This window comes from Hydra vulgaris, chromosome 03 (genome assembly GCF_038396675.1).
Source record: "Hydra vulgaris chromosome 03, alternate assembly HydraT2T_AEP".
Classification (NCBI taxonomy): domain Eukaryota; kingdom Metazoa; phylum Cnidaria; class Hydrozoa; order Anthoathecata; family Hydridae; genus Hydra; species Hydra vulgaris.
The window spans coordinates 26,613,131-26,625,267 of NC_088922.1; the positions used below are offsets into that span (position 1 = coordinate 26,613,131).

General features: G+C 26.2%; 1 protein-coding gene across 4 annotated transcripts in view; it reads right to left on the bottom strand.

Annotated features, from left to right (window-relative positions):
• Positions 1-5,695: 5,695 nt before the first annotated feature.
• The window catches only part of LOC100206550 (retinal-specific phospholipid-transporting ATPase ABCA4), a 160,905-nt gene continuing 154,463 nt past the window's right edge, over positions 5,696-12,137 (bottom strand). For all 4 annotated transcript variants that reach the window (XR_010637485.1, XM_065792798.1, XM_065792799.1 and 1 more), the window contains 2 exons: positions 6,966-7,103; positions 5,696-5,952 (listed from right to left, as the gene is read on the bottom strand). Coding sequence is in view for 3 of the 4 variants with exons in the window: in XM_065792798.1 (XP_065648870.1) it covers positions 5,806-5,952; positions 6,966-7,103 (285 nt within the window). In the remaining variant the exon portion in view is untranslated. The remainder of the gene's footprint in view (positions 5,953-6,965; positions 7,104-12,137) is intronic.

Consider the following 12,137-nt stretch of genomic DNA (forward strand, 5'->3'; position numbering starts at 1 on the left):
TATCTTTTGTGGTTATTGCTTCAATTATGTCAAATAATCGAATAAGAAAATATTAAAAACTATTAAATAGAAAAAGTTTTTTCGTGAAATTCGAAAGTTATTTTAATTTTTGTTTGGTAGTGATGATGAAAATATTTACTTGAAAAATACACAGTAAAAATCTAAATCCAAAAACTAGAAATGTTATTTCGTTTTCTGTAGTACAGAAAAATTATCCATCTGCATATAAAAATATCAACTATCAAAAATACTATTAAAGAGCTGCAATAGAAAGAATTACAGTTAATGGAGCAAATAAAATGGCGCAAATAAATGGAGCCGAAAGATCAGCTGAGACACTCTAACAACTCAACGCCGTTAATGCAAGTTCTCAAACTTTTTTGTCTTGTTTGTTCTCGGTGATAACAAACATATTTCTTTTCCGGTCTGCAACATTTGTTTTTAAACAATATGATATGTTAAGTTTTAAAAGATATGTTAATTTTAAAAAATATCTATATATATTGTCTAAAACTTAACATATCTTTTGCGATGGAGTATGAAATTATGTATATATATTACAAAAAAATACTACAAAAAAATAAAAAATATGTTGATAATTTAAAGACCGGAATTTTAGTTGAATAGTTTTATGGCATTATAAAATAGGGATGGCTCATATCACAGTAATGTTTGAATTTTGAGCTTAGACTTTTAAATAAACCTTAAGAGGTTTAACTTTAAAAGTCTAACTAGTCGTATGTCAATTTGTGTGTTCTTCACACTCATACTAATAAAAACTTTCATATAAAATGGAAAAAACAGATTTTAAACTTGAAATAACTAATTTTTTTCGACCTTTAATATGTTTGCAGACATATGACTGGTTAGAAATTAAACATATAACTTAAAACTTGTTTGAAAAAGTTGTTTTCTCAGTTTAATGTTTTATCTTCATTGAGAGCAGCAATATTTTTTTACCAAAATATGGTCCATCAACTATAAAGCAAAATTTTATATCTAAACTTAAGTAATTAAAAAAAAATTTAACTTTGTTTGATTTTAGACAAACTAAAGCGCTAGGAGAAAAAAAACTTTTTTTTCTAAAAATTATTCGGATTAAAAAAATGCAGCGAAACATAACCTTATTATAAAAACGCAAAATTCGTGTATTTTCCAGTACATGCATTAACCGCGTTGAAAACGTAAAATATTTTAAATTTATCAAGTACAAATCAATTTTAAATGAGGAGCAAGCTGCTAACTATTCAAGTATGTCAACTTGCCAACCACACATGTTAAACTTAAAAGTTGTTTCATCGTTTTTGCTCTAAGGTAACTCAAATCCACCAAAATTATGCAACGGAACAGGACTTGCTGTTAAAAACTGAATTTAATCAAATCTAGAAATCTACAAGAAAAGATTTTCTGATTCAATGTATTATTATGATTCCAAGCGATTAGAGTTTCCAGCGAATCTGATTTTGCCATAACCATCAATAACACTAAAGTTATTGATGGTTATGGCGATCATACCATCAAACGCTGGTTTGAACCTAAAAAATTTATGTTTTCCACCCGGCCAACCATATGTTGCTAGCTCAGTCAATGTTAAAGAAGCAATGATCTGCCATGTGCAAGAATTTGATTATTCTGATATATATATATATATATATATATATATATATATATATATATATATATATATATATATTATATATATATATATATATATATATATATATATTTATATATATATATATATATATATATATATATATATATATATATTATATATATATATATATATATATATATATATATATAAATATATATATATTTAGAATTGAGTTCAGAAAAGAATACACTCTAGAATGTTTTTTCGCGAAGCTTACGATTTAAATAAAATAATAATAGCTTTTATTCAGATAAAATAATAATAATTAGATAAAATAATAATAGATAACATAATATATAATAATATAATAATAATAGATAACATAATATATAATAATATAATAATAATAGATAACATTAGATAAAATAATAATAGCTCTATAGTAAAAGCATATAAGTTTATAGCCATTTCTAAATGTTGGAATCACACAAAAAGATTTTAAAATTTTACGAAAAGTTTTAGTTACAATTGAGATATTAAATAGTTTTAAAGAATAAGTAAAGAATATTTGAATTCACAGCTAAAATCTAAAAGAATGTTTGCGGAAATGACGTTTTGGATAGACGCTTTAGATAGCTCACTGTTAATTTTCTTACTAACTTGTTTAAATGATTTTAAATGGTTCGCATGCTATAATTAAAAAATAGTTTTGCTTGTGTCAGCGTACTTTTTATCTTTGAATTTAAGTTTATCCGAGCTTAAGATGGCGATGGAGGTAAACGATGTTGTTAAGTAAGCGTAGATTGTTCGGTGAATAAAAAAAGTAATACAATTTTACAGGTTTTAATACAATTGTTTTTTCCGATTTTTTTTTTTAACATCATGATATCAGATAACAGATTTGATGTTTGTCATTCAGGAGTAGCTTCTTATCTTAATTGTGTTTCTGTTAAATATTTCAATTTTATTATTTTATAAATGAAAAATAAAGAATTACGCTCATTTTTAAGTCCCTGATAATGAGTTGCAAACGCAAAATATAAATTTGAAACCACTTTAACTGTAAAATTCGAGATCGTTCACGCCAACATCATTGATTTAAGGATTTTTTATGGTTGCATTATAATGAAAGATACATGTATTTTATTATTTGTTTATTTGAGTCTTTTGTTACTATTGTGTTATTCAAGTAAGATAAGTGAACCTAAAAGATCATGGTAATAAAGAAGACACTTCAAAAAACACATTCTTGAAAGTCAAACATTGCACCTTCTTGGTACAAACAACAAAAATATTGTAGATTATCTTGATAGAAGAATTGGTTAAAAGTATACAGATAAAGATGTGCAAAATGAAATTTTGGATATATTGAATTTTGGATATATTAGCTACTCTATCATTACAAGAAAAGTTAAAAAACATCCAAGAATGCAAGTTTTTTTTCCACTACTGCCAATAAAGGTACTGACGTGAGCAATAAAGAACATCTTTTTGTCTTCAAACTGTAGATAAAAGTTTGAACGCATTTAAAGACTTTATTAAATTTCAACAGTTGAAAAATGTTTAATGCAATGCCTTTATACTTATTAACAAATACATTCTAATTTGAATTAACTTAAGTTTGGATAGTTGCAGGGGTCAGTCCTATGATTGCGTATCAAACATGATTGGAAAGAAACTTGTAGTATCAACTCAAATTCTTGATGACCAGTAAAAACCTGTTTTCATGCACTATCAAAAACATTCACTCAGTGAAATTGTTGAATAAGGAGTGTGAAGTTTTGTGATTTACTTTGAGTGTTGTTGGAGAATTATGCGTACTAGCAAAGTTCTCACCGAAACGAGAACAAGATAAGTTCGTGCAGAATGTTTTAAAAGGGTTTTTTGATAATTGTAAATTACTTTTGCAAAGTGCAATTGTTTAGAACAATAAATGTCTAATACTTGTTTGGAAAAAGCGGCAGTAAAAGCTTTAGAGAAAAAGGAAGTAAGATTATGTTAAATTAAGTGTTAGTTTACAGATTTCAAAAGATGTTGAACAGATGTCCAGGAAAGAGAAGATTTTATCAAATAACATTTGTTATAGGGTCCGAATACGTTTATTATTGTTTGCAACTAGAGTAGGATTCTAATCATTATTTTGCACACAATAGGCCGAGAAGTGCAAATGGTACGAATAAAAAAACTTAGTTTAGTTTGCATGGTATATTATCTTAATATAAAGGATTAAGTAAAAAATTCGTTTTATATATTGTTTGTTTTTTCCTTAGTTTATATGGCTAAGTTGAGTTTATTTTCTGTTTATAGTTTAGTATCGTTTATATAGCTTAGTGTATTACTCTGTTTTTTTGACTATAGACAAGAAGTATATAGTATACTTGACAAAGATATAACTTAGTTGAATAAAAAATTAAGTTGTAATATTAGTTGAACTATTAACTTAAATGAAGTTGTCACTGCTACTAGTGCCAACTGCTTCAAAGCAAAATTTGACCGGGCTTACAAAACACAACCGGTTCCATGTAATTCAACTTCTGCTAAACCATTTTTTCCCCGTAAAAATAGCTGTATACCTTTCAATTAGTTATCAAAGAAATTATAATGAATTAAAAACTAGTAAAAGATTGTTGATTTCACATTTTGAGGTTAGCAGAAGAAAAAAAAAGGTCAACGTAGGACAATATGAATCTGTTTAGTTTTTTATTTGAAATACAAAATATAAACAGATTTTACATTCTCAGTCTCATTATAAAAGATTTTCTATTTATTTAAAAAAAAAAAAAATCTGACGGAGTGTCCGGCGCCCTTTCGACCGGGTCAATTTGCTTCTGAGCCTTCCCGCTCAAAAGTCCTATTTATAGGGACCGAAATTTTTCTAAGACGTTTTTTTAAAGCGCTTTTGTAATAAGACAGGATCTTGCATCTTCAGTCACAGTATTAGCAAGAATTTATCCTCAGGATTAACAAAAAACGATAAGTAGTCTGTCTTGGATAGTACTAAAAAAATTGTAAAATATATAAAATACGGTAGCTTGATCAGTGATAAAATTTTCATTTAGATTAAAAAATGTATTTTGTGAAGGTCTAAATATTAACGATTTCTTTTATGTCCTATAATTATTTTTAATATTGTTTAGATTCTTATCTAAACAATATTAAAAATACTTAAAGGGTATAATACCAGATTAAATATGTTTGATACCAGAAAATTTATATATATAATAATAATTTAAATTTAACTAAATTTAATTAAAATTAATATAAATAATTTATATAATTAACTTATAAACTTTTTTAATATAAAAACCAAAGCTTAATGTGATTGTGTGTGTGTGTATATATATATATATATATATATATATATATATATATATATATATATATATATATATATATATATATATATATATATATATATATACATATATATATATATATATACATATATATATATATATTTTACATTACATTTTTCACTATTTCATATATATATATATATATATAAATATATATATATATATATATATATTTTACATTACATTTTTCACTATCTCATATATATATATATATTTTACATTACATTTTTCACTATCTCATATATATATATATATATATATATATATATATATATATATATATATATATATATAAATATATATATATATATGTATTTATATATACATATATATATATATATGAGATATATATATTAAAAAAATATATATATATATTTTACATTACATTTTTCACTATATATACATATATATATGTAAATTATATATATATTTTAATTATATATGTATATATATATATATATATATATATATATATATATATATATATATGAGATAGTGAAAAATGTTATATATATGTTATACTATAGCACACACATCAGTTATATTTAACTACATACCATATGTAAAAAGAAATGCTCATTGTAAACATTATTAAATAGAAAAAGAAAAAAAGATGTGCCTTAAATCGGAACAAATAAAAGGAAAAGTTCCCTCTTCGACCAGTTTTATTGTTGCCAATGATACAAAAAAAAAATGATACAAAAAAAAAAAAAAAAAAAAGTTAAGGCAAAGAAAGACATTGTTTTGTAAATAAAAAAATATATATTTTTGTGAAAAAAAAACTTGAGTGTTGTTAGTAACAATCGTAATAAATAATGAGAAATAAAGATCTTGTTTGTATTTACAATAATTTTAAACCAAAAAGCTGGATTCTTCATTTATTGTTCCATTTTGAAAATCATCGTCGTCTTTGTCATCGTTTACCTTTAACGACAAAGAGGGCTCTTTTTTATCAAGATCTGTAAATTCAATTTGGGATCGAGCAAAGTCAACAAATACCTAAAAAAAATTAAATAATGTTATTAAGTTATACTGTGAAAACTCTTTTTTTGGATTATACTCAACGTACTTAAAATTAACTTGTATGAATCGACGCAAAGTAAACTTGTAGTTTATTTTGCGTCAATATATAAGAATAGTAATAAGATATTCTCAGATTCAATCCAAGGATTAACTTAATCATCAATCTAAAGATATTCAATCCAAGGAGTAACTTAATCATCAATCCAAGGAGTAACTTAATTATTAATCCAAGGAGTAACTTAATCATCAATCTAAAAAGTAAACCAATGAAAAGTAGAGACAAGCTAGGTTTATAAGGGATTTTAAAGGGATTTTTTATACGAATTGTTTGATTTAATTGTTAGCTCTGTAGAAATAAAATGTTACTTCTGTAATAGTAAAAAAAATAATTCAACGTCAATAACTATATATCTTAACGACAAGTTAATGTGAATCGACAACTACATATAGATTTGAATTGTAACCCTTTTCGTTTACATTTCATTCAAAGTTGTGGCCGAACCATCATTATCATTACATTAGTTGTCATTCATTTCCGGAAAATTTATCTTAATGTTTATATTTATAATTACTTAACACACTAATATTTACATGAGTGAAGTTAAATTTACTTGAATGAAGTTTTTTTTTCAACTTACTGTCATAAGTTGTAACATTATATATAAGTGTTTTAACATTATATATATTTTAACATTTTAACATAAGTGGCATAATTATATATATATATATATATATATATATATATATATATATATATATATATATATATATATATATATATATATATATATATATATATATATATATATATATATATAATATATATATATATATATATATATATTATATATATATATTATAACTGTTACTATAATTGCAACTGTTTGTTTATATGAATATAAACAAACAGTTGCAATCTTGATACACTGACATTGTAAAAAACAAAAATTCTACTAAGAAAAAAAACAAACTGTTTAGATTTCTCCCACCTGATCAAGAGTACTTTGTGAAACCGAGTATTCATCAATAAATACCGACTTTCTGAGCAACTCTAACTTGTTAAACAACTGAGACAAATTTATTAGGTAGCTTGGATAACAATACTCTAACATATTGTGTCGAAGAAACTATAAACAGAAAGAAATTATTTTAATAAAATGCTTTATAAATAAATAAATACACACACACACACACACACACACACACACACACACACACACACACACACACACACACACATACACACACACACACACACACACACACATATATATATATATATACATTTTAAGGTTGGCATGCGCGAAAAATTCATATTTTGCTGCTATTTAAATTAAAATAGTGAAAATGCATTGAATAAATGCTAGATGAAATAATAAAAATAAAAAAACCCGGGAAAAAGAAGGTTTTATTTGAACTCTAGTTAATATATATATAAAATAAAAACGGCATAAAAATAACAATTAAAAAACGTTTTATATGAATATTAAACAAGTAATTAAAATAAAAACGGAAATACAAACGTTTTATTTAAATTCTAAATAAAATAACTTAAAAAATCATGCAAAAAGACGTTTATTTAATTCTAAATAAGGCAATAAAAAAAAGCAAAAAAATAAAAACGTTTAATACAAATAATAAATACAAATTAAACTAATTAAAATAAAACCTTAAAGATGTTTTATTTAAATTCTTAATGAAGTAACTAAAAAAATCCGGTAAAAGGAACGTTTAACTTAAATGGAGGTAAAGTAATTAAAAACCGCAAAAAAGTATTTTTAAATTAAGTAATTACTTTAAAAACGGCAAAACAAACGTTTTAATTAAGTTCCAGATATAATAATTTATAAATAAAAGCAATTTTACGATTTTTCGTCAAAGTGTTTGATGAACAAAAAAGAGTTGCAATTTAAAAAAAAAACACTATTTTTTTTGACAAGCGCTTTTTTATGCGCTTGCCGAAATTTTTGCGAGTGCTGGCTAAACGGAGACAGGGCCGACGACACGGGCTTCGAAGTGGAGGGGGTGGGGGTGAGGGGAGGGGGGAGGTGGAGGGTGTTTACAAAAATTACTAAAAAAATTAAATATTGTATATTAATTATAATTGATGATATTCTTACATATCTTATTTTGCTTTGCTGGACGAAAATATGTTTATTTGTCGGTTTTATCATCGGTATTATATTTTTTCAATTTTAAATATCATTTTCTAAGTATCAATCTTATTCTTACAGTTTCTGATAACATAAAAGCATTTTTAAATATTGTTTATTATTGTTTACTGACTCTAAGGCGTAACGTATCGTTAACTATATAATTAACAAGGAATCTTAATATTTGATTCTAGATCTATAAAAATTTTGATTATCTCATTCTATTCCATCTTTATTCGATTACAGCACGTGACACGCGTCAAACTGTTAGTAAAGCAATTATAAAATCTGAGAAATGAAAATGAATTCGAATTCAAATTCAAATTCTTTTAATTGTAACCTTACTAACTTAGTTTATTAAGTTATAATTTAAATATTAAATATAGTACAATTATTTAAGCATTTAGTGCAGCTATTGCTTAGAACTATAATCTGTTATAAAAACAATAACGAATTAAATGAATATTACAAACTATTATAAACAGGTTCGTAGGAACAAAAATTATATTGGAAGAAGGGGGGGAGGGATCAGTGCCGGATTAAGGGGCCCCGAAATAATTTTAATGGCCTTTTTTTAATAGTAATTTTTAGCCAATTTTTTTAAAATTATTTGTTTTAAAAATTATTGGGAGGGGGAGGGGAGGCAGTCCCTGCTGTCCCCCCCGGTCGCTACGGGCCTGATAAATAAAATTTAACTCTTTATTTAATTAATTACACATAAATTTAAAAAGTTAATTAAAAATGTTCTGCTTTTTTTATGACTATCTTGACCTAAAGTTAATACAATAAAAAAAAAAAATTAAAATCAAATCTTAAAATTCATTCAAGTAACTAACTATAATTTTTTTTATTAGTCCAAACATAAGTCCAAAATCATGTCTGGAAAACCAACGAGAAACAGAGATATAGGAAGAACATGGGAATCTGGTGCATCAAATAGAAAAAGAAAAACTGAAACAGAGAAATCAAACCAAGCTATGAGTTCCAGTATGATGAAATTTCTTAAGAAATCCCTGTCAACTATTACTACTCCAGAGTCCTCTGATGAATCTTTTGGTTTCTGAAACAGAAGCAGCTTCAGAGTCGAATGTATGAGCTGTGACCCAAGAGTTTGAACGCAATAACTATTTGACAAGTGATAAAATATGTGACTCAGTAAATCAAGAGCAAGCAATTCATTTGAGCGATTCATTTATAAACCTAGATGCGGGAAAATGGACATTTCCAATAACCGTTATGATTTAATAAGCGTTATGATTTAATTCAAAACAGCCCCTATCAAAATATAGAGAAATCTGACGAAAGTTTCCCCAAAGGCGCAAATAACAGACATTTTTCTAAATTTCATTTTACGTAAAAACTGATTAACGGCGAAACTCTACAGATGGTTTATTTAGATTGGAATGCAGATGGCTAGTTTACACCTTGTCAAAAGATAAAGTTTATTGCTTTCCTTGTAGACTTTTTTCGCATATACAGACTCAGATGGTGAGAGATGGATGTTGTGGCTGGAAAGATCTTAGTCGGATATTGCATAGGCATGGCAAAAATCAAGGACAAATGGAGTTTAAAAGATGGATTGATATAACAAACTTTTAAGCCTTTTAACACAATCTGGTATTTCGAGGTCATCCCGAATCACTTAACCTGGACAATAGCAAAAACAGTGGTAACTTTATACACTTATTTAAGTTGTTTTCCAAATATGATCTGACGCTAAAGTAGGATTTGAAATAAATTAATGAAAAGCAAATTGCTTAAAATTATCTGAGCCACGACATTCAAAATGAATTAATTACATTGATGTCTGAAACATTTATTGATGAAATTATACACAGAGTTAAACAAGTAAAACACTATGCCTTTTTGCTTGATTGCAAAAGAGATGCAAGTCATATTGAACCAATGTCAATAATATTAATTTCTTTAATAATAATAATTAATTAATAATTAATAATAATATTGATTTTGCAATTTCTCAACTGAAGCGATAGAGGAACATTTTGTTGGTTTTATTGCCCTTAAGGAAACTACAGGAGAGTATTTAGCAAACTCTATATTACAAGAACTAGAGAGAAATGGTCTGAATATACAAAATTGTCGAGGACAAGGATATGATAATGGCGCCAATATGGTAGGCATTAATAAAGGTGTCAGAACAAGAATACTCAACATTAATCCTAGAGCATTTTTCACATCATGCGGATATCATAGCTTGAATTTACTTTTAATAGATGCAGCTAATTCTTCCACAAAAGATAAAACATTTTTCGGCTTTATTAATAAAATCTATGTACTCTTTTCGTAGTCAAGCAAGCGTTGGAAACTTACACAAACTAAATTCAAACTAACACTAAAACCTCTTTCAGAGACACGGTGGAAGAGTAGAATAGGAGCAGTAAAAAGCTATACTGTTACGATTTGATAATGTTATCAAATGTGTGAATGACTTGAAAAATAAAATGAGTGATTCGGAAACTCTAAGCGACTGCAAAGCAGTTTTGAATGAAATGTTTCGAATTTATTGTTACTATACACGTGTGGTATGAGATTTTATTACATGTAAATAATATAATATACAAAATATACAATCTGCTGAAACACAGTACAAAGTATATTTTTTCAACACAATGATAGACGCAGTCATAGTCGACACTGAATGTTGATTCAAAGGGCTTAATGAATTTTTTGACCGTTTTGGTTTTATTTATGATATCAATTATTTGAACATTTTGCCAAGAGAGGGCCTGCTTAAGCATTGTAACCATGTTCACAATTCCAGTAAGTACAGCTTCTGCTGAGAGAAGCTTCTCAAAGTTAAAACTGATTAAAACCTACTAAGAAGCACGATAAGCCAAGAAAGACTATCTTCTTTATCCATTTTGTCTATTGAAGTTAAAATAGAAGCAGGTGTTAGTTATGACACAATTTTAAAAAGTTTCAGGAAGATCAAAAACCAAAAAAGTCGTTTTTTTTAATTTGTGTTTGTTCGTGTATTTATTGTTATTAATTCATATCATAATTAACAATAAAACATATATGCTCCTCCTAAACTTTTCAATCTAAATTTTTAAACTTATGATGAAACCTAGTATTGAAATATTAAGAACAAATAAGGGTGAATACCTATATCAAAATTAAGTGTAAAATAAATATGTTTAAAAGAATTAACAATAACAGCTCTGACTTGTGTTTATAATTTCAATAAAATATAGTGCTCAATAAAAATTCAAACCCGGAGAAATGATGTTATGAAAAAACTGTTTTCTCCCTTTTTTTTTAAATAGGTTTATGACAAATTATTAGCATTGCTATCCAATTTATTTTAATTTCATAATATTACCCAATGTTATTAAAGTAATTATTAGTATAAAAAATTAATCAAAATAGAGTTTTTCTTTCATTCTTTTTAAAACTTTCATCCAGTACTTTTACGTATATTTTGAAGTTGATTCTTCCGGTGTATGTTTGGCACATACCAACACCTTTGTAATTGAAGCATAACCAGATTCCTATCGAGCCTCCCCCTCTTTGTACAGTCGGCCTAATGTACCTGGCGTAATACTATTGTTTAATACCTTCTTTCACGACACCAATTTAGTCTCCTTTGTTTATCATATGGAAGCAGGAACGGTTTCTTCAAAGCAGAGTAGACTCCAATCTTGTATTTAATAAGTATTAGGTGGACTGTGCTTTGAGAAATAGATGTATTTCGCATTGTATTCTGTGACATTTTCTGGGACATCTTACTGAATCTGAGCCAGGTTCGGCTCATTACTTTTACTGGTATGTAACCCATTACAACATGTAACCCGTACTGGGTCACATGTTCTGCTGCTTTGTAAAATTTGCTTTTTTAAACAAAGTCTAAGAAAATGTTCCTCCAACATATTCCTCTACTCCTCTAAGCTAGAATTTTTGGTTTATTAAAAGCAAAAAAACAACTACATAGCTTATTAATTTGGATATCAAATACGATCAATATTAAATATGATCAATATCTTTCTC